This window comes from Pyrenophora tritici-repentis, chromosome 4 (genome assembly GCF_003171515.1).
Source record: "Pyrenophora tritici-repentis strain M4 chromosome 4, whole genome shotgun sequence".
Classification (NCBI taxonomy): Eukaryota; Fungi; Ascomycota; class Dothideomycetes; order Pleosporales; family Pleosporaceae; genus Pyrenophora; species Pyrenophora tritici-repentis.
Genome location: NC_089393.1, coordinates 2,813,064 through 2,836,529, shown reverse-complemented (window position 1 = coordinate 2,836,529; position 23,466 = coordinate 2,813,064). Strand labels below are relative to the sequence as shown.

General features: G+C 51.6%; 13 protein-coding genes across 13 annotated transcripts; 7 read left to right on the top strand and 6 right to left on the bottom strand.

Moving 5' to 3' along the window:
* Nucleotides 1–109: 109 nt before the first annotated feature.
* On the top strand, nt 110–1,824 carry PtrM4_098420 (ER to Golgi transport protein (Sly41); the record flags this gene model as incomplete). Its single annotated transcript, XM_001933795.2, has 2 exons — nt 110–481; nt 541–1,824. The coding sequence occupies 2 exons, from the start codon at nt 110–112 to the stop codon at nt 1,822–1,824; spliced, it is 1,656 nt and encodes a 551-aa protein (XP_001933830.1).
* Nucleotides 1,825–2,258: 434 nt separating this feature from the next.
* Nucleotides 2,259–3,237, bottom strand: PtrM4_098410 (GTPase SAR1 and related small G protein; the record flags this gene model as incomplete). The annotated part of the gene is made up of 5 exons (XM_066107265.1): nt 2,259–2,389; nt 2,571–2,651; nt 2,704–3,093; nt 3,152–3,164; nt 3,217–3,237. The coding sequence occupies 5 exons, from the start codon at nt 3,235–3,237 to the stop codon at nt 2,259–2,261; spliced, it is 636 nt and encodes a 211-aa protein (XP_065962933.1).
* A 542-nt stretch (nt 3,238–3,779) lies between these two features.
* PtrM4_098400 (Metaviral-G multi-domain protein) lies at nt 3,780–7,100 on the top strand (the record flags this gene model as incomplete). The annotated part of the gene is made up of 3 exons (XM_066107264.1): nt 3,780–6,179; nt 6,226–6,635; nt 6,695–7,100. The coding sequence occupies 3 exons, from the start codon at nt 3,780–3,782 to the stop codon at nt 7,098–7,100; spliced, it is 3,216 nt and encodes a 1,071-aa protein (XP_065962932.1).
* Nucleotides 7,101–8,230: 1,130 nt separating this feature from the next.
* On the bottom strand, nt 8,231–9,581 carry PtrM4_098390 (uncharacterized protein; the record flags this gene model as incomplete). The annotated part of the gene is made up of 3 exons (XM_066107263.1): nt 8,231–9,298; nt 9,348–9,362; nt 9,411–9,581. The coding sequence occupies 3 exons, from the start codon at nt 9,579–9,581 to the stop codon at nt 8,231–8,233; spliced, it is 1,254 nt and encodes a 417-aa protein (XP_065962931.1).
* A 108-nt stretch (nt 9,582–9,689) lies between these two features.
* PtrM4_098380 (DM6 domain containing protein) lies at nt 9,690–9,842 on the top strand (the record flags this gene model as incomplete). Its single annotated transcript, XM_066107262.1, has 1 exon — nt 9,690–9,842. One exon carries the CDS (start codon nt 9,690–9,692, stop codon nt 9,840–9,842), a length of 153 nt encoding a protein of 50 aa, XP_065962930.1.
* A 1,198-nt stretch (nt 9,843–11,040) lies between these two features.
* Nucleotides 11,041–13,090, top strand: PtrM4_098370 (SUI1, Translation initiation factor 1 (eIF-1-SUI1); the record flags this gene model as incomplete). The annotated part of the gene is made up of 3 exons (XM_001933799.1): nt 11,041–11,061; nt 11,115–11,982; nt 12,033–13,090. 3 exons carry the CDS (start codon nt 11,041–11,043, stop codon nt 13,088–13,090), a joined length of 1,947 nt encoding a protein of 648 aa, XP_001933834.1.
* Nucleotides 13,091–13,526: 436 nt separating this feature from the next.
* PtrM4_098360 (putative 4hbt like protein) lies at nt 13,527–14,666 on the top strand (the record flags this gene model as incomplete). Its single annotated transcript, XM_001933800.2, has 2 exons — nt 13,527–13,718; nt 13,782–14,666. 2 exons carry the CDS (start codon nt 13,527–13,529, stop codon nt 14,664–14,666), a joined length of 1,077 nt encoding a protein of 358 aa, XP_001933835.2.
* Nucleotides 14,667–15,123: 457 nt separating this feature from the next.
* Nucleotides 15,124–16,532, top strand: PtrM4_098350 (uncharacterized protein; the record flags this gene model as incomplete). The annotated part of the gene is made up of 2 exons (XM_001933801.2): nt 15,124–16,297; nt 16,351–16,532. The coding sequence occupies 2 exons, from the start codon at nt 15,124–15,126 to the stop codon at nt 16,530–16,532; spliced, it is 1,356 nt and encodes a 451-aa protein (XP_001933836.2).
* A 534-nt stretch (nt 16,533–17,066) lies between these two features.
* On the bottom strand, nt 17,067–18,347 carry PtrM4_098340 (mannosyl-3-phosphoglycerate synthase; the record flags this gene model as incomplete). The annotated part of the gene is made up of 1 exon (XM_001933802.1): nt 17,067–18,347. One exon carries the CDS (start codon nt 18,345–18,347, stop codon nt 17,067–17,069), a length of 1,281 nt encoding a protein of 426 aa, XP_001933837.1.
* A 1,915-nt stretch (nt 18,348–20,262) lies between these two features.
* Nucleotides 20,263–20,680, top strand: PtrM4_098330 (DUF3425 domain containing protein; the record flags this gene model as incomplete). The annotated part of the gene is made up of 2 exons (XM_066107261.1): nt 20,263–20,584; nt 20,676–20,680. The coding sequence occupies 2 exons, from the start codon at nt 20,263–20,265 to the stop codon at nt 20,678–20,680; spliced, it is 327 nt and encodes a 108-aa protein (XP_065962929.1).
* A 107-nt stretch (nt 20,681–20,787) lies between these two features.
* Nucleotides 20,788–21,267, bottom strand: PtrM4_098320 (uncharacterized protein; the record flags this gene model as incomplete). The annotated part of the gene is made up of 2 exons (XM_001933804.1): nt 20,788–20,957; nt 21,066–21,267. 2 exons carry the CDS (start codon nt 21,265–21,267, stop codon nt 20,788–20,790), a joined length of 372 nt encoding a protein of 123 aa, XP_001933839.1.
* Nucleotides 21,268–21,315: 48 nt separating this feature from the next.
* On the bottom strand, nt 21,316–21,874 carry PtrM4_098310 (NmrA multi-domain protein; the record flags this gene model as incomplete). The annotated part of the gene is made up of 2 exons (XM_001933805.1): nt 21,316–21,768; nt 21,830–21,874. 2 exons carry the CDS (start codon nt 21,872–21,874, stop codon nt 21,316–21,318), a joined length of 498 nt encoding a protein of 165 aa, XP_001933840.1.
* A 984-nt stretch (nt 21,875–22,858) lies between these two features.
* PtrM4_098300 (putative equisetin synthetase) lies at nt 22,859–23,404 on the bottom strand (the record flags this gene model as incomplete). Its single annotated transcript, XM_001933806.2, has 1 exon — nt 22,859–23,404. The coding sequence occupies one exon, from the start codon at nt 23,402–23,404 to the stop codon at nt 22,859–22,861; it is 546 nt and encodes a 181-aa protein (XP_001933841.2).
* Between the last annotated feature and the right edge of the window lie 62 nt (nt 23,405–23,466).

Sequence of the window (23,466 nt, the reverse complement as noted above, 5' to 3'; positions counted from 1 at the left end):
GCAACCAACCTAGTTCCCTTGTACCGTACCGTACCCATGGCGTAACGAACAGGTGCAACGAAAAAAACTCCCCCCGACCCAACTCGTAGACAGCAAACCGCCTGCCGCCATGACACCCCCTTCAGCGCGGGACCCGAGCCCCAATGCGACGTTTAGGTTTCCCGCCTTCCAGCCAGATTTGATGCCGACGCCCGAGGAAGATCACAGATATGGCCTGAGCTCGTCGCGCGCGGCCAGCCCCAGTCCAGCAGCAGTCCACACCAACGGCAGCTCCATGCCCGCAGACCGGTGGCAGCCACGGAAAGAGTCGCGCTTCGCAGCAGCCATGAACGGGTCTGCGACGGGCCCGTCAACAAGACACGGGAGACAGAAGAGCTTGAGTGAGGCGCTCAAGACGATACGCACGCGCAAAGGGAGCGTCAGCCAGAATGCGCATGAACTCGCTGATGCGCTCAAGGCGCCGCTGTCCCCAAGGCTCATTGTACGTTGTTGGCCAGATTTATATGCGCTGGGCGATTTCAAAAGTGCTAACTGGCACAGTTGCTCTGCGGCATGTGGTACATGACATCCATCTTTACAAACATGTCGTCCAAGGCCATTCTCACCGCGCTGCCCAAGCCCATCACCCTGACGACGGTGCAATTTGCCTTTGTATCGGGTTGGTGTCTGGTTCTGGCCATGTTTGCGAGGAAATACCCGCGATTGAAACAGACGATGCCGTTTCTGAAATACGGAATTCGCTCCCCGTCAAAGGAACTGATTATGGCTACGATGCCGCTCACCTGCTTTCAAATTGGAGGTCATATTTTAAGCGCTGATGCGACGTCGAGGATACCGGTGTCGCTCGTGCATACGATCAAGGGACTCTCGCCCCTTCTGACGGTCGTTGCATACGGGACGTACTTTGGGATCCGGTATTCGCTCCCGACATACCTCTCCCTGGTACCACTCACACTGGGCGTCATCTTGGCATGCTCAGCCGACCTCAACGCGAACTTCATCGGCCTCCTCTCCGCATTCGCCAGCACAATCCTCTTCGTGGTGCAAAACATTGTCTCGAAGCAAATCTTCAACGACGCCGCAGCTGCCGAGAAGGATGGTGTCCCACCGAACAAATTCACAAAGCCGGATAAGTTGAACCTGCTCTGCTACTCGTCTGGCCTGGCGTTCCTTTTCACCCTCCCGCTCTGGCTGTGGACCGAAGGTTTCACCCTCATCTTTGATTTCTTGCACGACGCTTCAATCGAGTTGTCAGATCACCCTGGCGCCCTCGACCACGGACGACTAACACTGGAGTTTCTATTCAACGGTACATTCCACTTTGGCCAGAATATCGTCGCCTTTGTCTTGTTGTCCATGGTCTCGCCCGTCACGTATTCCGTTGCCAGTTTGATAAAGCGCGTTTTCGTCATCGTCTTTGCAGTCGTCTGGTTTGGAAAACCAATGACCAAAGTGCAGGCTTTTGGCTTTGTACTTACTTTCCTCGGTCTGTACCTCTACGATCGTACGCATGATGCGGCCAAGGCAGATAAGCGGGCGAAAGCGCTACAGTCAAAGGACCACGGTACCCTGCTCCCCCTGTCGACCGACATCAAGTCAAGGCCCGTGTTTTCCGCCAGCCCGTCGACCATGTCAGGTACCGGAGCGTATCCGCTGACATCTCTTGCCGAGTCGAGGGGGGAGAAGAGAGATGATAGCATGGGGGGATTGGGGTATAGACGGCCATCCGAGCAAGGGTCGCAGTATCTGCCTCCGGGAACAAAGGCAGAGGATACATGGCGGTCAAACGATATAAACGGTAGACGAGGGATAGGTGTTTCATAAGCAGAAGCACGCAATGCAACTTGTTATATTCGGATCATGATGACAAGCGAAACATTCACAAATCAGCATCTACATGATTCAACATGACCTATCATTGTATCAGACCTTACGTACAGCAGCTATCGCATTACCGCCACCAGTCGGAACCTGATAAGAAATACCTCTTCGCAACATGCAAAACCAAGCAGAGAGACCCCGACACCATTAGCCGAACAGAAGCAGACAGAGACAGACACAAAGCAGACGTAAAAGTGAGCGACTTCCTGGACGCCAATTGGGCATTTGCGTGACTCGTGTAGCACATTGTATCGTAGTCCCGCTCCTCGCTATTCGGACCTTTCCTCTTCACCCCGCCAAAACATGGGTAATGCAAAAGCAGCCGGCGCCAAACAAGTCCCGTGCAGAGGCTGGGGTCTGATGTCGTCGTTGTTCGTCTAGCAGCATCCCTTCTTCTGCTCTGCATCGGCCGACTTGCTGATTTCGAGTACTTTGCGGTCGTTGCCGAGGACGGGGCCGCTGCCTTCGCCTTGGTCCAGGGCTTTGCTTGAGACGATGCGGTAGATTTCTGTCGTGTGTGTTAGAGTGGGGTACATGGAAGAGTTATGAATGAGGGGATAGTGACAGAGTGCAAAGTGGCGGTGTAAAGCGCAAGTGCTCTCGTTTCAGCGCAACGGATGTTGAGCTATGCGCCTGCCACTGCCACTTTTGCTCGGTCTTCAAGATGATGAATCCAGCGTAGGACGTACCTGTGAGAATGTTCTGGAAAGCAAGCTCGACGTTGCTAGCATCCAAGGCAGACGTCTCGATGAAGGAGAGGTTGTTCTCGCCTGCAAGCCATGTCAGCATATCGTAGTCACAACCAGTCTCTGGAATACGCACTCGCAAACTGCTTGGCCTCTTCGGTAGGCACTGCCCGCAGATGCCTCAAATCGCTCTTGTTACCGACGAGCATAATGACAATGTTGGAGTCGGCATGGTCGCGCAGCTCCTTCAGCCACCTCGTGACATTCTCATATGTCTGGTGCTTGCTGATGTCGTAGACAAGCAGGGCGCCGACTGCGCCGCGGTAGTATGCAGACGTGATGGCACGGTATCGCTCCTGGCCGGCCGTGTCCCAGATCTGGGCCTTGATGGTCTTGGCATCGACTTGAATCGAGCGGGTCGCGAATTCAACGCCGATGGTCGACTTTGAGTCGAGGTTGAACTCGTTGCGCGTAAAACGGCTCAAGAGGTTGGATTTACCGACGCCTGAGTCTCCGATGAGAACCACTGCGGGGGTTAGCGGGTGACGAAACGGGGCGAGCTGGGGCGCCAAAGGAGCAAGTACCCTTGAAAAGGAACTGGAGACAACATCGTCAGTACAACCAGGCAGGTAGAGGCAGCCTCACTCACGTCATATTCGTCGTTGGCCATTGTTGCCGTGGGCGGGGGCAAGAGACAGAGAGGCCGGACTTTGGGGGTCTAGGTGGGGCGATGAAAGGCCTCTGGATTTGCAGGTGAGAAGCGGGGGCTATGGCTGCACGGGTTCAGGGCAGACAGAAGCGCAGTGGTTCGGGGTCGTGGTGAAGGTGGGAAGGTGCTCAAGTGCTGTATCTGGCTGCCTCGAGGAGTTGCTGCGTCGCTGCTCCACCCAAGGCCGTCAAAGCACCACACACTGACACCCCAGCACTAAGCCCTTGCCTTCTTAGGTAAGCGAGGCGCTAGTCTCCGCAACCCTCGACGGGCTCACCTGTGCCTGCATCTTTCCTTTGTGTCTACACATTAAACCTTTTGCGGAATCTGTGCCGACCCGTCAACACTCCAGGCCTACCCCGTTGCACTTGTGCCTGCATTCTACTAGCGTTGTTGCTGTCTTCGACGTCTTGCGCCTGCAACATCGACATCTAGGCATTCGCATCTACTCCCGACCAATCAGCTTCTCATATGTCAATTCGTCTCAGACGCTCGCGATAACCATGTCGCTCGATGTTGACAATGATTGGGATACCGATGAGATATCCGTCACCTCGACCGTCATTCCCGACTCGTCAGACGATGAGGAATATGCCATTGACGAAATCATATCAGAAAGGGACGCCGCCGACTGGGAAGACAAGTACGGGCCCGGAAAGAGATGGCTGGTAAAGTGGGAAGGCTATGGCATGCATGATTGCTGCTGGGAACCACTATGTCACTTTGCGGGTGGTCACAGCCACTCAGCGCTTGCCTTATGGAACAAACGCAAAGAATCCATGAGCCGGGAGGCTCTGCGAAAACTCATGGAACGCAACGAGAGAGAGTACCAGGAGGCGGCCTACGAGGCCTACCAAGCGCGCATGAAAAAACAAGAAAAACGCGCCAAAAAGAGAAAGAAGCTCGCTGCGCAAAGGGCTGCTCGTACAAGACCGATTGTGATCGCAGACAGTGAAGATGAAGAAGCCATGTCCAGCCGACGAATGACACGATCTGGCCAACAACGAAAGACACAGGCCCAAGTTTCCCATCAAGACAGGGAAGCCATAGACTCCAGTCAACTCAATAGCTTGTTCAATGACAGCCCAGATTGCGAAGCACCCATCAGACAGCCTCCCAAAACGCGTAGGCCTCCTATTGAACAATCTGAATCTTCGCCATCGGAAGATGAGCTGACCAACGATTCTATGATGGATGAAATAGGCCAAAAGTCGAACAAGTCCAAAAAGAAGACCACTCGCGAAACAGCCTCGACATCAGATCGCAGACTCACACGGAGGGCAGCTCAGGCGTCCCAGACCCCATCCAAAGCTGCTGCAGATTCCAACCGCAAATCAACCTCGAAAAAGAAGCTAACCAGGGCAGTCAGCTTCAAGGAGCCAGAAAAGCCGTCTCCCAAAGGCAGTAAACAGTCGGCGAAAATACAAGCGGCACAGCCCTCATCTGCAGCAAAGCGGCGAGGAAGCAATACTGGCGAACACCTTGCTGCTACCGCTGACGAAACTACACAACCAACGACATCTTCTGGGACCAGGTCAGGTGATGCAACGCAGTCAACCACTTCGACAACCCAATCTACTCCAAACACCACGTCCGGCACAGCAGCAATTACGGGTCTCAAATTCGTTAACCAGCCCAAGGCGCGTTCTGAATGGAAAAAGGGTGACAAACCATTCCAAACACTGCATTACCGACGAGTAGCAGACAAAAGGTCTCGCGCAGAAGGCACACCTGATATCAACGCCCTTGAGTTTGTCAATGCCCCATCTGCCACGGCAAAGACAAAACCCCGAGTTTCAGACAATGATGTATATGGTCGTCGTGAAATTGTACATCGTCCTGAGGCGCCCGAGTCTGACCATGATGATGCTCCAACAGAACAGACGTTTGCTCAGAACGAGCCTCTAGCTCCATGGGAACATGACAAAATCCAGATGGTGTGTAACTCATGGAGACTAAGTATGAATTGTCCAAAGTCTGCAAAAGACTGCCTTTTTTTGCATCGGCATCATGGTCCAGATGGCCGTGATTTACCTGTGCACGATGGTGGGGAGGTACCTGCAAAGTATCGCAGACAGCCACTCACATGTCTTCACTGGCTGCGCGGTCCACAGGGCTGCAGAAAGCCAGCCGAAGTTTGCGAATATGCTCATAAAAATACTGGATACGCACGAAATCCCAAATTTCCAAGCAATCCGCCAGTTGCGATACCAAAGGATGCATTGCCTGCACCAAGGATCAATAGAGTTCTTCCTCCTGGCACTCTTACCTGCTATTATTGGAAAAATGCTCAATGTCGGAAATCGGCACAAGATTGCGCCTATCAGCATTATGACACTGGTATGGTAGCGGCTCCACCACATGTACAAATACCCAAAGACATTGGCTTCGGGAACAACATGAATCTTCTATACAACCTCTTCGAAACCCATCATGAAGGCCCTCTAGGCTCGGCTGCAATGGATACTGATTCGAAGAGTGAGTACTCAGACAGGATACTAGTCAATACTCCTGATGTTCCGGTTGATGTACTTCGGACAACGGAAACTTCTCGCCATCTAACCGACGAGCAAGAGTCGCAGTTATCCTTCCCACTACCACCGCCTCCACCCCCACCTTTCGAGGCTCCTCCTCCCAAGTTAGCGTGTGCATCTTTTGAAGCCAGGATAGGCTCAGCTCTCAAGCTCAACTTCAAGGATATGTTTGCTCGCAGCGACGGCGCGAACCCTTTTGTAGATCGAAGGGCGTTTCTGTTCTACCACCCGGAGCAACATGCGGAGGAGCTAGCTCTCATCACAAGATGGCTCATGATGTACCATGTCCAGATAGGCAGTGCTACCCACGAAGGTGCCTGGGAGCATTTCCGACAGCAGATCGAACAAGGGGGATCCGGAATTATCATTGTAAGTTTGTTCTCTCTGTTGGTAAGCTGGGCACTGACAAGTTTAGGCGCATCCAGATTTCGATTTCTACACTGCACTTCCAGGATTCGGTGCGGTTCTTCGCAAGGAGGTACGACTGTGGTCAATTGGTGTCCAAGAGGGGTATGAGTGTGACTCTGCTCGATCGGACAGGCCAGCAGTGACTAGACATGACTGCATTGAAGTGTTTCCAGTCGGTGGATTCATCTACATCACAGAAGAAGTCTTTGAGAAGAAACCACAGCTCGCATTGAAGATCATCCAGCTATTCTGTGCCAAAGTCACGCGACTGCGGAATCAAAAGTCCATCACAGACGAGGCCGATGATTCCGACCTCCTCTGGCGTCTATGCGTCCGTCCAGAACTAATGGAATACCTCCTCAAGCACTGCGAAGACCACGAGAAAGAGCTCGAAGCAGGCGATGATGCGCTACAGAGGTTTGCCCCCCCCCCACTCTTCTACCCAAATAAAAACACATATACTAACCAACACCCAGCCGCGCCAAACTCTACACCCTCCTCGCAGAAACCGAATACATCGACCAAGACGACCCAACCACCCCCCTCTCCCTCATCCCCGACAACTTCCCCATCCTCTCCGAGCGCCGCGACATCGCAGACACCCAACCCGTCGACTACTTCGGCGCCCTCGCACGCAGCCCCCAGGCCGCCAACCTCAACATGATACGCTACTACGCGGGTTTACAAATCGACTTAAGACGCGACTTTCGCCATTTCTTCGTCGTGCATACTGAGCCTTCCGCGCCCTATGTGCATCGTTGGATAGAGGAGATTCAAACGATTGCTGCGGTTATCACGCCGGAGCAGTGTGTGCAGGAGTTTGAGAAGGATGAGAGGGATAGTATGTTTGATTTCTGCGAACGATTTTTGAGGGAGGTTTAGGGAGGGGGGGTGGTAGGTGTGTTAGTATGTGACCGTGTTTGTTCTAGTCTAGATTCTGACGGTCGAAACGTGGGGGTATTGAGTCGTGTCGTGGGTGTTTTGTGGCTTGATTGCATGAAACCTTCTAGAAGGAAAGCTTCTGGCCCAGTTAGCGGGATGTGGTGAGTTTTACCTGTGCGTTTCTCCATTTCATCAGGAATTTCACACTTTGGTGTTCTTTCTTCATTTCATCAGGCAATGGCGGATATACCCTGGAACTGTATAAACTGTAATGGAAATTGGATATTTTGCAAGACTTGTTCGCCCACTGCAAGCGTGGTAGCATGTTGAGGCTATTCGCCCAGGCAAGTGTGGTAACATGATGGTTTGTGGCTGGCTGGTGTAGAGTAATCAAACCTTGTGAATCCTGAACAACTACATCAACGAAAAGGCTACGAAACAAGGCGAACGAGATTACGATACTACAATGTGATGATGGGCAATGCAATTGGGGTCGGAATTTAGTAAAACTCTATGTACATGTACGATTCTTACTGCGTGCGTCTGCATCTGCAGGCTGACGTGCACACTCCAGCTCCCTACAAACAGCAAATGGGTATATCTATAACTGACTATGACTATATATATAAATTCCAGCTTATCCGTCATCATCGCACACAAGAACGCCCTATAAGCCATACCACCATCAGCAGTAGTCGTAGTCGTAAACGCAGTCAGCAAAAGCCGCATCGGAGACTTTTCAACTGCCGTCCCAATCGGCGCGTACCTCGGGGAGGTTAAGGCTGACTCAGTGTCGCAACAAGTCTAACACAAGGAAACCCTTGCACCAAGTTTCATGGAGCCGGCCTTCTTTGCCGACCGACCGACCGACCGACCGTGCTGACAACTCAGCCCTGTGCACACTCCACGTGTGTTGCCCACACTCTCTGGGGGCAATGCGCACGCACACGACTATCGGTGGTATTCGGCCAGACTATGTATCCTTGAGCGTGTGTCGTGGCCGTGGGTGTGTGTGCGCGCCGTTGTAAAGCCATATACTATTCGCATGTATAGTTGCAACCGATAGATGGAGAGGTAGATTATTCGGGAGATTGAGATTGTTTTGTGGTTATGAATTTTTTTTCCTTCTATCAGCCGGGTGGGATTGATCGACGGGTAGAGTCGCTGGCGCCGGGTGTGGATACGCTTTCGCGTTGCATTTGCCTCATAGCCTCGGCGTAGTCGTTTTCGGCTATCATGTCTCTTTTCTTCGGGTCGAACAGGTCGTCGATGCAGAGGTGTTGTTTCTTCTGCACGGGTTGTGTGTCGTCGTCTATGTGGCCAATTGGGCGGTCCTCCAATGCGCTGGGGACAATGTCTTCCGGCTCTAGTCCGGCATTTGAGTCGCGGACGTAGTATTGGTCGGGAGAAATGACCGAGTCTTTGTGAGCCTTGCGTGCGCGTTTAGGTTTGAAGGGGAAATTGCTCGAGTGGATGTAGTCGCCGTCGGGGCTGCGTACGTTTTGGAGTGCGTTGGCTTCTCGCTCCATGTCTTCCCATGTGGCGACGAGGTTGTTGCCGTTGCGACTGCGGCTATCGCTCATGTCTCCTGAGAAGCTGCCTAGTCGACTGATCCGGAAAGCTCGCAGGCGATCCAGTGCTACCTTGAAGTCATCAAGCACGACCGAGTCGGTGAGGCACTTGAAAACAAAGGCGAATTTCCAGAAGGGGTTGATGCCTGTAGGTCCTGGGAGTCCGATAGCCTTTGTAACGCATAGAATATCCAAGATGATGAAGATGATGCTAAGCACCATGGATAGGAGCATGATACCGAAGCGTGGCGATATCCGTATAATCTCCTTGATGCTCAATTCGTATTGAGTCTTGATGACCCAGAACAGGTAAATGGTAGTAAAGATCCACCAGGGATCACGACAGAGGGCCTCATACGGTCGCGTATGAAGGAAGAGTTTGTTGGCGCCGTGAAAGTAGGCAAAGTTTGCGTATATCTCCAGGACCCAGTATGGTTGCGCCAAGATGACGGTGCCGATGAAAACATAACTGACTGGCTGCGAAAAGAAAGGCTTAATCTTCATCCAGGCGATGACATTATGTAGAGACCATGAAGCATTTAGGAATATGGCAGCAACCGACAGCCACCAGGCATGTACCGGATTTGGGAAGAACAACCAGAAGCTTTGCCATAGACCGAGGATGAGCTTTGAAGGGTCAGTATGGGGATTAGTGGATGGGGCAGAGTGGACTCACTTCGAGCAAAATCAACTGGGGAAAAGTCAGCAGTGGTCATTGCATATGTGAGTTTTCACTAACCTTGTGCAAAAGCACACCTCGCCTCATATTTGCCAACGTGATGAAGCTCATGATGACGAGAGCGCCGACCAGATAGCCTTGAGCCCATGCTTCCAAGATTAGTTCCTCTGGGTCGCTGGGCTTTGGCACAGCCTGATGCTTTTTCCACTCCATATCGGGGATGGGACTCATGGCGGTCGCAGAATTTTCGATGTTCCCGCAAGTCGGGGCTGTTGCCGAGGAAGCGTGCTGTGATGTCACCAGGCGAAAAGGATCAATATCGGCCTCAACACTTTTACCATGGCAGGCACGAGTGGGAGCGACGAGGAAGATGGCAATGAGGAGGGCGAAGATGGCAGTTGGGGAGAGGAAAAGATGGAGAATAAGCACAAGAAACAAACGGGACCGGTTGGGCGTTCTCGTGGCGCGCCCGTTCTCCGCATCTCGCCTTGAACGAAGCGTACCCTGGAGGTACCGGGGCCGAGTGGTGCGCAATGGTACTTTGGCTAAGAATGGTGTAGTGTGTGTGAATCATGACGGTGGCGCCCAGTGCTCGGCCGGCACCACGCGGCTAGGGTTTGTTGGTGGTTGAAGATTGAATTTCGTCAGCCGTTTGTCAAGCCAGGGTCGAGGCCTTTGGATAATAGCGGGGCCAACATGGTGTGGTTTTCGCGTCACCGGTACCAAGTGCGCAGTGTTTGCAATGGCACAGGTGTAGTGGTTTGCACTATCAAGGACTGCAGGCCGTTGTGGTGACAGGACTTTCAAGACGTGCAGCGTGTATCGTGACACGGGCACACGAGTGGTGCCTGCATGGCTGGGATTGCAGGGCAGGACGCCTTGCCTGGAAGCGGTCTACATTTGATGCAGCGACATGTCACTGCGGATTGGCGGCATGGGTCTCTTGTCCGTTGCGGCGGCCTAGCCAACCTCCTGGAATCTGGGGATGGAGGTCATCGGTCAAATGCCATTGGCGATATGCGATATATTTTTTCGACACGGCCAAGTCAGCTGCCTCGCGGACGAGTTCGGTACATGTTGGCGGTCAGTGACATAGAAGGTGGGACGAGTATGGAGGGGAAAACAACTTGTCGTGCGTGTGACGTGACATGGATGGCGATAGTCCACGCACTTGACATGGCAGTCTTTTCCCACGACTAAACCTTGGGTTCGTATTAAATTTTGTGCGCTTCGCTTTACTGCTTTGGGTCGAGGCTATACGTATGGCGTGCATGCCATTCTGATTCTGATGTAGGGATGTAGTTACCGCATGCCGACGATCCAGCGACCGGCGGACTTGTTAGTCTTTCCACCACCATAGGATACGGATACGGCCGTTGAAGCAACCGGGTTACTGGGTCCAGTTAGAGTGCGTCCTGTATTCTACGCCTAGGTATATCAAGTCCTGCGTTCTGCATTCTGCATTCTGCATTCTGCATTCTGCATTCAGCCATTTGCTTTTTACCTTTGTGAATCCTAAATATGGGGAAACGCGCTAGTGGGCTGGCGCATCACGGTTGCTGCCCCGCTGAAGTCATTGATGAGGGCACGGGTGAGATTTGCATGTCGCGCATCACAAACCTTTGCTCGGGCCCAAGGTGAGCTCGTCCACGACTGCACACAGCTGTATTGCTGTAAAGATCCGTCCATCATGTTCAAAAAGAAGCCGAATGTAGGAAAAGTCACCACCAAGCTCACGCACCCCTTCCTGATACCCCAAGCTAGATCAAGCCCCTCTCTCCGCTCAAGTCCAGCGACCGGCGCAGGACAGCCGATCAGATCATCGCAGACTTTGGTCTCGAGATACCTGCCAATGATGAAGACGACGCGAGAAAGACCGACGATAAGGCGAGTGCCTCTTCGGCTGGCCTCACAGCGCTGCGCCGGTCGATCCTGCCTGAGAATGCAATGTCGGCGCGATTCACCACAACAGCCGGACCGGACCTCAAGCAAGTCTCGGGAACCATTTACGTAGGCAGTCACGAGGGCACAGGCGGTGAGCAGAGAGTTCTCTGGGTCAAGGCGGGCGACAGAATGTACCCCACCGTCTACACTCTATGGCATAATGCGCGCATTGTGCCGCTGCTGTATACGCCCCTTGTTGTGGTTGAAAAACTGCAAGGGGGCGCTGATCTGATGACGCCTGGCCTTCAGCGTGGACCGCCGTTTCCCAAGAAAGCCACAAAGGGCGCAATCGTCGCCATTGCGAGTCTCGAGGCGCCGACTGTCCCAATGGCTGTAGGAGAGTGCGCCATAGACGTCAGCGCCTTGGGACAAGTCCAGGGCATGAAGGGACATGCTGTATCAACTTTCCACTGGGCAGGCGATGAAATATGGTCCTGGAGTTCGACAGGTAAGCCGGGTGACCAACCACCTGATGTTCTGGAAGGCTGGGACGACGACAAGGGCGAAGAGGCGAGTCTCGTGGAGCGCACCGCAGCCGTAGACCTTGACGACGAAGGTGGTGTCACTCTGGGTGCAGATCCTACCCAGCGGTCACAGGCCGAGGAAGCACAGGGCGTAGAGGGCGAGGAAGCTCCGTCCAACAATGACTTTATCGATGTCTTGGAAGACAAGGAGCTAAACACAAAGGGTAATCATGTCTATGGCTCTGTATCCGCATCAGCTACTAACGTTGACCAGAAATTGACGATGCTTTCAAGAACGCATTTCTCTTTGGAGTGCGATTCCATATGGATCACAACAAAGGTCACCCCAGTTACGGCCTCGACTTTCCACTCTCGCAGTCACACGTCATGTCCCAGCTCGTCCAACCCTTCCTGCCCACCTATACTCCCGCTCGAACTGCGTCGCTACAAATCAAAAAGACAAGCTGGAAAAATCTCCGCAAATTCGTCAAGTACTTAGACAAGCAAAAGATTCTCAAATCCAAAGACCGCGACGGCAATGAAGTCGTCATACAAGATATTGACTTTAAAGACCCACAAATCCAGTCTTTCGTCCCGTACCGACTACCAAAGAAGGATGCGCCGGCCGCTTCCAGTACAAATGGCAAGCCAGCCGCCCCTCTGTCCGCCGAATCATCAGTCGGCCAAAAGCTCAAATTGGTCTCGGTATTACGGCCCAAAGAGAAACTGGCTCCTATCTTGGCTGCCTCGAAAACAGATCCTCGCGGTCTTTACACACCTGTAGAGCTGAAGCAATTTCTCATTGCATATGTAGAGGCAGAGAACCTAGTTGACTCCAAGAACAAGCGCCTCATCCGGATTAACCCTCAGCTCGCAGACGCTCTGCTGGGCTCATCAGCAGCCGATAACGCGGCGCTATCATCTGGTACAATGCCCAGAGATGCACTAGCGGAGCGAATGGTCGCTGCTGCCTCTCCATTCCACACCATCTTGCGCAATGATGCTGATATCGCCGACACAAAGCCTAAAGCTGGCGCACCTCCAAAGATCCAAATCACCCTCGAGACACGCAGTGGCAACAAGACGGTCTCCAAAGTCCATGGCCTCGAACCTTACTACATTGCACCACAACCACTTGCTGACGAGCTGAGAAAAACGTGCGCTGGAAGTACGAGCGTCGATAAATTGCAAGGATCAAGTCCAAAGGCGCCTGTAATGGAAGTCATGGTACAAGGCCCTCAAAAAGATGCCATCATGAAGGCACTGGAGAAGCGGGGTGTGAACAAGAACTGGGTCGAAGTTGTGGATAAGACCAAGGGCAAAAAGAAATGAGCTGGTCGGCCGGCCTCGACACAACAATACCCACTTACGTAATACTATATATGGACTCACCGGACGGTGACCGACTGTACTCCAAGTGCGCATTATATAGTGATTATGGGACGCCTGTGACACACCAATTGCTGACGTCACTCTGTTAAGTTAGATTGTCCAGCCGCAGCCGCAAACCATCCCGTTTTAGCAATATCATCTTCGCGCTGATGGAATTTTGAAATCCGTGTCTTAATTTAGCTCGGTTGGCCTCATGTAGTTCCCCTTCACATTCGTCTAGCACTTCGGAACCCGTTGTTCCGAGCCTCGGCTCAAGTTTGCAGGATTGTGGCTTCTGAAGGATCACAAATCACAAAGTTTGCTTACGCTCTGCGCACTTTATAGCGCGACGTATCCACTGTCAATTGTGTATCACAGCGTTCCTGCTATGGTCACAATGTCACAGACAGCGAGCATCGTCATTGCGGGCGCGTCCATAGCAGCACTCGCGTCGCAACCCACATTTAGAGGCAGTTTAATCGAGACCGTAGCGCGATGGACGGGCTACAACGCACCTGGAGGGCTATGGCGAATAGCTGCCATAATTCTCGCGTTGACAAACCTCAAGAGCCTGCCATTCGTCTGGCACGTACGTTACTACCACAGGTCCACCACAACACCTGCAGCAAAGCAAAGCTGACAGACTAGATAGTTACGCTTCTGTCGGGCCTTCTTCTACCAGCTCTATGTCCAACCGACACCCATCCCACCACATGCGCTCTTCCAACCGATCATTACGTCCACGCGCACCACACTCCTGGAAACAGATTACAACATGCACAAGTCCAACAGCACTTATTTTAGCGACATGGACATTTCGCGCACCCATCTGTTCACAGCCATAATCCGCAACGGCATACGCAAAAACAGCCGTCTATACGGTGCCAACAAGAGCGCTGTCGCCGGTGCCGTAGGCGCTACAGAGGGCACACGCGGGAAGCACATGATCGCCCTAGGCGGAATAAGCTGCCTATTCAAAAAAGAAATCCTGCCGTACAAGAAATACGAAATGTGGACCAGATTACTCTGCTGGGACAGAAAGTGGTTCTACCTAGTCACACATCTCGTGAAACCTGGTGTGGCGCAGCCGGAAAGCTGGACATTGCAGCCCTGGAAGAAATCCAAGAAACCCGCCAAGGAGTACAACGCAGAGAAGCTCAAGGGCGCCGTGTATGCAACTGGTATCGCAAAATACGTCATCAAGCGCGGGAGAATCACCGTGGCCCCCGAACAGGCGCTGTTTGATGCTGATATGGTGCCGGCGAAACCCGAGGGCTGGGTGTACCAGGGTCCTACCAAACCCGTAGAATCACAGCAGCCACCCAATGGAGAGGTTCTACCGCAAGTTGTGGAACCCGAAGAGTGGAATTGGGACGTCATTGAGGCGGAGAGGTTACGTGGTCTTGCTGTTGCCGAGAACTTTGCTGGGCTGGATGGGTGCCATGAGTTTTTTGATGGGGGGGAGGGATGGGGTGTTGGGGGGAGTTTGCGGATTTGCTGTATTAGCGAATGTTATAGCGTGCAGGTGGTGGTATGATTGTCTACATAGATCTCTGTTTAGAGGGCGGTACTTTAGATCTTACATAATAGTACATGGTGCCAATCTTTTATAGCCAAAGGAGGATGCATGGTTAGCGTTAAGCTAAGTATGCTGCGCCGACTTTCAGCCCTCAACCTCGCAGACTGCCTTATGTCATCATGTGCATTACTATTACTACTGGGTCCATTCCAGCCCGAATGGCTCTCAATAAGAACATGCAGGCTAAACCGTATGCATCCATCAGCCAGGAGGCTGCAACTCGCCGTCCCCCAGCCTTGTGGCTTGATTGTCTAGTAGTATCACTCAACTAACCAACAAGCACTTACAAATGCCCATAAAAGCTTACAAACACTCATAAATAAAGCAGAAAATCCATACCAAAGACAATATACATCCCCGCAAACCCAGCCCACCAACACCCAACCTTCAAACTCACAGCCCAAGATTCACTGCGATGGGGCCGCCCATACCGACCGTTTCCAGGTCTACAGGCCCTGATATGGCCTACGTCGCAGAACTGTATGAGCACATATCACGGCATTCACCGGGTATAGCCTATAGGAAACTACTGATTGAACACTACATTTCAGTTGGGAATTCTTGGCTAGAAGGAGCGTTGGATGAGGCGGAGAATTTGAAGGGGTTGGTTCCGGGAGATGAGGATGTTGAGGGGTATTTGAGGGTTCTTAAAAGTGAGGTAGGTGGGAGTGCGGCTGAGAGGGTAGCGCCAGTGCGAGATCAGGATGGACTCGGTCGGAAAGATGCGGCTTTGAAGCCTGTTGAGGGAGGCTGGGGTGGAGGATTTGCAGAACCAACTGGCAAACAGGAGGATAAGAGGATGTGCTTGACTACTGCATGTATGTGCGTCGCAGCGAGGGCGAAGCTGTTGTTTTCGACACTACTAGGCTTGTCAAAGTCAACACCGCAGTATCCTAGGCCTCCACAAAGCGACAGCACCAATAATCCAGCCGTTTTCCATGAAACCAACCCGTCTGCTCGCAGTAAGCCTCGACCAACACAAACTCTCCAACGGGTAGCCCGTAACATCCGAAAAAACCCCACCAACGCAACCTCCATCGCCATCTCCGACATGGAAACCACAATCCTCTCCCTAAAACCCCACTCAAACCTCGACAACATCCGCTCCGCCCTAATCTCGCGTCTGCAGAAAATTAAACACTCACTCCCCCCCACAATGCACATCCACATCGACACCGCCTTCATGCACGTCGAGCACGAGCGGCTCGCCAGAAACTACATCAACGACGAAACAATGCTAGGAGACGCCGTGGCCGATATACCGCGAGCGGAGTTCTTCGTCACAGAGGATAACTACGCTTGGTCCATGGATGAGCTTGTCCAAGCTATCAAGGCGAATAGTGGTGTTTTTCGTAATCCGCTTAGTAGGGAAATGTTCACTCCGGAAGATGTACAGCGTATACTCGCACACCCACTCGGCGCTCCACTCGCGGCCCTGCATGTCGAACAGGCCGCGTTGTCCAAGGGGGTGCGCGTGCAGACAATTGAACGGATGGAGGCGCTTGCTGAGGTGTTGTTGGATGATCATTCCAGCGGAGTGGTGCGGAGTCGTACGGCGGTTGATGAGTTTTTGTTGTATGTTGCTACGTGTAAGTATCCGCACAGGATAACAGGAAGGGATGTCAGCTGATTTGTTCGCTAGTACCAGAGTTCGAGCAAAAAGCGCTAAAGGGGCTGAAATGCCCGGCGAAGGACTCACATACTGGGCAGGCTTATGATTGTTCGGTGGGCAAGGCTGTGAATGATGCGAGGGCGAATCTTGTTTGCTTTCATAAGACGGGAGATTTTATTGGGCAGGCGGCGGGGTATTTGCGTAGGAGATGAGAGGGTTTTTTGGTTAGGGGTTGAGGGCTTTTAGTGGGGTTTAGGATAGTGGTGGTGCTAACGTTTGGGTGTGTAGTTTCGCGATTGAATTGCTCAGGGGGGTATGTATGACGCAATGCCGGTTGTATACAGACTTTTGGGCTTGTTGTTGTGGATTTGCATATCCATACGCGATACATTATCGCACCAAGGTTTGCCATTAGAAGCATGTTAATAAACTCAAACAGTCTTTTAGCTGATAATAGGCATTTTATGTGTGAGATGATTGATTAGTCAAATATTAACATTAGCTTGAGAGAGCATGCAAAACACGTAAAACTAGCTATTCTTGTAACTGAGCTCTATCGCTTCCACATGCTAGAGGAAAACGTGATCATTATATACCCAAAATTTACTTCTATTCGGTAAACACACCGTATAAACCTTTTTCAACAGCGGAATCGCGTAACAGTCCATGAAACGGCAAAATGTCTACACACGCATCACATTGTATTTGTTCCTCCTCCTCACAGTCCAAGGCCCTATACAGCATTCTCAAAAACAGTAGTTGAACGCCATAGCTTCGGACCCTATCGCACCACGAAAAACATTCAAGTCGATTTTCCGCATCGACGGATACACGTGCGTTTCCTGCGGTATCGGGATGCCACCATCGCCCCGGAACGGTGGTGAGAGTCTGTCCATGGCGTCCTTTAGCGTGTCTTGTGCCAAACGTGAGTGGTATATAGTACCAAGTCCCTGGGCAATCATCTGCTGTATATGATCTGAGCCTTTTCCCGTGTCGTGGAAGTGAGGGTTAAGGGTACGGATTTGTAGGACGCGGACTGTGGAATCATCGGAAGCTTCGTCCTCATAATCTCCCATGGAAACGCGACCAAAGTTCTCCAACATATCGATGTACTGGAATGGCTCAACAGCGTACCCGGTTGCGAAACGAAGCTTGAGAGCAAGATTGATGTCCATAGCATGCTCGCCTGCGTTAGCCGTCTGGATCATTTCTGCACAAGCTCCGTCACCATGTATACCCTGCAACAGCTCATTCATCCACTTATTCACAACACGCGAGCTGCGTCCCGTCTCTGGAAATGTAATCTCGTTGTCGACGACCTTTGCTTTCGAGTTCCACTTTATACGCACCATAGCGTGGGAGTTCGTCGGCAGTAGGAAATCTTGGGTCGACCGGGTCGTATCGAATTGTCCAGCCTTGGATAGCGAGTAGTTTATTCCAGCGGCGAAGACCTTGCAGTACTCGTGCACGGATCCAGGAACGAGATTATCGGCATCAATGAATCCTACGAATTGCTTGTTAGCGAGTTTGGCGAGCAGTACGCCGATCATCATCGCTTCGCCCTTTCCGTTGCAGACGTGGTTCGGTGTAGTTGTCTGGTTTACCACTTCCGGCATGTTGGCGGCACAGAAGGCGTGGGCGAGGGCGGAGTTTTGCTGGTGGATTATGATACCTTGTCGTTCTGTGTCGTCACATAGCTGCTTGAGTAGTTCGTATTCGTGCTCGAACTTCTCATGGGTGCTGTTGGACACGAGGATGACGAGGCAGTGGTGTGGTATACCGCGGAGTACGCCCTCGATTATGTGTAGTTCCTCGTTCATGCATGGGACTATGATTGCGAGTTGCGTTTCGATGGCGTAGAGCGAGGAATAGGAGAAAGAGACATTTCTGCTGTTATTTGTGTTGTTGTCAGCGTTGCTTCGAGAACGTATGATGGGGAAACCAGCTTCTAGCTGTAGAACATGGAAGAGGTCGTGTATCTCGACGTTGCCGATTTGAGTAGTTCGGGAGTTGGTTCGGAGTCGCATATTTGCTTATTTTAGAGTGTATGTACAACAAAAGGGGACTTACTAACAAGTATTTTATCAATCCATATCACGAGAGGAGTGAAACAAGTGAAGTGGCTCTATCTGGCCTTTGTGAAGCAACACCGTTTGAAGGGGTGTATTTTCATAACGCAGTATTTCTAAGCAACAATGTATTTTGGGGATGATGTGAGCGTCGTGAATGTGGCTGCGGCGAGCGTTATCAAGTCAGGTTACAATGTTACTATGGGAAGGTAACTCGCAGATTGCCTCCAAATCAAGTAAATATCGAAAAACCCAAAAGCGATGAAGCTAGAAACAGGCTACACGAGGCGGCATTGATATAGATTATGTGAGAGTAATAATATCTCACGTGGTGTCATTAATGAGTTTGCGGCTGCCACTATTGACACTAACATTGCTCTTCAAGGCAAAGTTACTGGTTCCATTTTATCACATCGTCCTTTGTATTGTGAGCATGTAGAAACAGTATCGCTTCATCCTCTCCTTTGCAAAAAAATGGGGACCAAAAAAAATGGAAGGCTAGGTAAAGCGCGTGCTTTGGGCGACGCGTCTAGAGAGATGCAGTGTGAATGATTGACGTTTCATGCCATGCACCATCCTCATGCACTGGCATATCGATCATGCCATACATTTCAGGACATGACCATGACATGCACTCATCACGAATACTCATCTGCAAGATTTCTCTTGCAAATAATCTCTTGAACGGTCGTAATTGCGCTATGATCCGAGGGACCTTCACGAATGGAATATTCTTGAAATTCATCAAAACCCCGGCATGATGAAGGCTTTCGGGTTTGATGACTCCAAGGGCGACGGCACTCGCCAAGGCTTACATTCAACATCTGATTCGTAACATCATACCTCTCATCGCAATACTGACTAGTAACCAGAAAAGTAAGTACATGAATTTGGGTGATTTGAGCATAAGAAAGGCGGTGGTGTTACCCCACATCAGGTGAGATCCTGCGGCGGAAATGATAACAAGGCAGGACAAAGGATACGGACGGAAAGCACATTACGCACCAATATTTATCACGGCTTCTGCTGGACAACAACTAAGATTAGCCAAGCTCAGCTCAGAGCTGACTGCGCCGCGGTCAGCCATGTGCATATTCTGATCAAAGGCCAGCCGATCCGGTTCGTGCGGGTAAATAGGAGTGAATCCCGCTACCCGCTGCCCGCTTCCCGATGCTGGCTGTCACTGACCTTTCGAGCGCAGCATCACCACCACTATCATGGAGTTCCCTGATACTGCTGTCGGCATCTACCATACCCGACTGCACCTTGTTGAGTTGCAGTCCACGCGGCACGAAGCCAATATACGGCACCCTGGAGAAGACTGGCCAGGCATAACGAACCAGAAGGAGAGGAAGAAACTTGAGAATAGATTGAACAAACGACTTTGTGAGTGCGTAGATGATCGACGAATCCGATCTGGTTGGAAAGAATTTAAACTGATGGTCTATCGGAATGATCAGCAAGGTTGAGAAGAAGGAGAGCTACCTATGATGACAGCTCGTCTGACGCCGTGTACTGCACGGCGGTTTTCCCCGAGACCGCTCCTTCCCCATGCGGCATCACCTCGACATTTAGCCACTGTTCAGAGGAGGATGCTGCGCAGAAGCGAGCCATGCTCGAACACTTCGCCGAATAAGCTTTGATGAGTTACATGACGGCTAACCCGCGTGCCGATCATTATCTGCAACTCATACAGCTCAACACAATCAATGCCTTCACAAGAAACGCTGATGCACTAGGCTACAAATTTGACTGGCTAATTTGTGCCGCCGTCTCTCCCTTTGCATGCGACGAGCAGAGCTGTAACTCGGTGTCGACGACGATGGCCCCCATGCCGGGTAGTCTCGTACCTACAAGCATGCAGTTGACCAAAATGCACCACCCCTGGCTTGACCTGTTCCCTATTCCCAGGATGCGAGACAATCTTTTGATAGCTACAAGCGTTCTGTCTCCAGAGGAGGAGCAACTACTTTTCGACGATGTTATGGAGGCGGGTAATGGAAAGAACGAATGGACTGGGCTGCTAGTTTGGGGAGAGCCGTGGGATCCACAAAGCTGGGAAGCAAGTATTCCCTTCCTACAAAGATCGTCATGGCTTGTAAGAGGCTACCCAGAGATTGTAACATCCACCAATCGCTGGCGACGTATGCGAGGTGAAGAGGCGATTTCAGTTCCAGGCTTTGTCCTAGAGGAGTGTTAGTACGACTCAAGAAGCAGTGGAGCACCGTCAACGACTGACAAAATCATCAAATGTCACCTTAGGCCTGACATTTCGGAAGGAGGAAGGGTAGTATGACGCTTAATGTGAACTATTCAGAACTCCATGTGTGTAGGGAGCGGTTGTGCGATCATGCGGCCGTTTGTTTTGAACTCGTGACAAACTAGCGGATGAAGAAAGCTAGATCTCCCCTTTCAATACTATACTCCAATCCTCACCCCGAGAAAACTCCTCCAAGGAGGTTGTCTTGATGCCCATTTCCGCAGGAGTCTTGACCTTGGGATTTCCATCAGCGTAACCATACTCTGCAAAAAATCTGAAATTGTCCACAATGGCAGTCTTGTATCCGTCTGGGATGTATTCTACGTACTACTCCTCCGAAACATCTCTAATTGTCGCTTTAACTCCCAACGTACGACCCTAGAGAGCTGCGTATTCTGGCTTGGTAATGATCTCACTGGCACCCAGGACGTCGGTGCCGGCCGGTTGATGAAGAATCAGTGCCTCAACAAATGCACCCGTGTCGCGTGTGGCTACCACCTCGGGGTTTGCTTGGTGCGGACCGGCACTTTTGAGACGCACGTATTCGAACGTGCCATCTGGCAGCTTGTGCGGCCTAAAAGCTGGAATGTCCTTCCAAGTCTCTTGAAAGATACCCATGGTGACGGTACTCAGCCGGGTGTGCAGCTCTGGAAGTTGGTCCCGCATTTATTGCTCTGCGCTGGCCTTGGAATCAAACTCGTATGCATGCTTGTTCTTGCAGCCGCTGATCCGCTGCACCGCGGCCAATGTAGAGAAGACGAATCTTTCAAGCGTCGCGAGTACCCTCGGGTCATTCGTTGCCTTCGCTATATTGATACCCTGCATCCTTTCAAGATGTCCCGCATATTCTTCAATTGACATTCCTGCCGTTTTTGCCTTCTCCTGCAGGACCTTGTCCGCCATAATCCGGGAGTAGCAGGCGGCCCAATCGGTGACGGCGAAAATGGCGTGAGCACCTTGGAAGGCGGCCTTAAGTGCTTCCAAGTCGTCGTGGTCGCCTCTGACGATTTCAAACCCCCTGCTCAACCACACCTTGGCCTTGGCGGAACCAGGATTGCGCGTTAGCCCGCGTACCCGCCATTCGGCATGGGAAAGGAATCGGCCGGCGACAGAGCCACCCTAATACACATGTAAGTAGCTCTCCTTATTGAAGCGCAGGTATAATCAGGAAGCCTTTTACCTGCGTCCCGGTGATGCCGAGGATCGTGATGAGCTTCTTAGTCATGATGAAGATGGGCTTGATCACAGTTGAGAAGTTGTTCAACAAGGCTGAGTAGGAGACAGAAAAGCTGAATAGGGGGTAGGACTCAATTCTCAACGACACATATCCCGTTTATGAAGTCCTCACTGGGAACAGTAAAAGATGGTCTTGTCTGATGGATTGGTCGATTTTTCATCGGCCCAGCAAAGAAGAGCTTGGTACTGCAACCAGCTGACATCGTACGTACCTAGATCGTATGATGAACGCGGTCATGTCATGCATTTGAAGGACAAAGATCCTCTTTTTCCATGCATATCTACCTACGCAGTAATGCCCTTCCGATGTACATGGCTAAAATAAGTAGTAAGAAATCAGATCACCCAACGCTCTTCCCATACTATCTAATACTTGAAGGATGTATGTAATGTATAATCCCAAATGCCGACCCGCGGGGCAACAAATGACCGGCCCATGCGCGTTCGCACGTTTTGGGGACAGAGGGGAAAGACTGCCAAAATCTTGATCAACGTTTTGTAACCAACCGATTTCCATGTTCATCCTGCATCGTCACATCTTGCGCCGTGAAGAACCACTCAAATAGCTCCGCACGCTTTGCATCTCCAACCTAAAACAATACAGATTTTGTGGGCAACTTTGCGACAGACTGATTCTCGCTATGCTGTAACAGGGCATCGTAAAGGGAAGCCAGACTTTCGATAGATATCCGCTCTGAGCCTGGGTAGTCGATCACAGTCATGTCAACTGTGTCCGAGTAATCCCTCGAAGTGATTGACCGTGCTATGGCGACTGCGACATCTTGAAGGCGTGCAATGTCGATTGTTCCACTCAAGTTGGTGAAGTCTGGTCAGTAACCCAGCCGTTTGGAGATCGAGATTATGTCGTCTGCAACGCTAGCCTCACACTGCGCGTTGATTTCTCCTTCGCTGCAGCGAGCTTGTGTTGGACGATGAGCAGTGATGGGTACTGAAGTCTGGCACGCAACACGTTTCAGGTATCTTTCCGTAACCCATTTCGTTGAGATGTAACCATCCTTAGATCATTCTCGTCTTCGTAGGCCGCCACGAAACCTGAGCTCAAAACGTGTAGGGACGCACCGGTACGGACGGTGACATGGGCCAGCACCTTTGCAGCGTCAAAGTTGGTGGGCCGAAGGGCATGATAGCCGTCCCAGAAGTTCTGATCTGCGGCGCAGTGCAGGATACAGTCTGCCTCTGACAGAATATCGTCCGGTGGTAAAGATGGCAGGTCAGCCTCTTCAATCTGGGTCTTCTGACTATTGAAAGGTGAAAGGTTCTGCAGGTCGCGGTCGCCAACAGTACGCACGAGACAGATGATCTTCTTGACTTGAGGGTCTGACACGAGCTGTTGGAGGAAACATTGACCCAAAGGTCCAGTGCCTCCAGTAAGAGCAATTGTCAATCCATTGCCGACATCTCGTCTCACCCTGGGCAGATTCGGTTTATTTCCAAGCTGTACTTCGATCTCCGCGTCCCAGTCAACCTTGTCTACGTGAGTGTTCAGCAGTGATGCCATGGTTCCCAGCTCGCGTGAGTTCATCATTAGACTCAATCGAGGTGCGTTGTTGAATTCCTTCC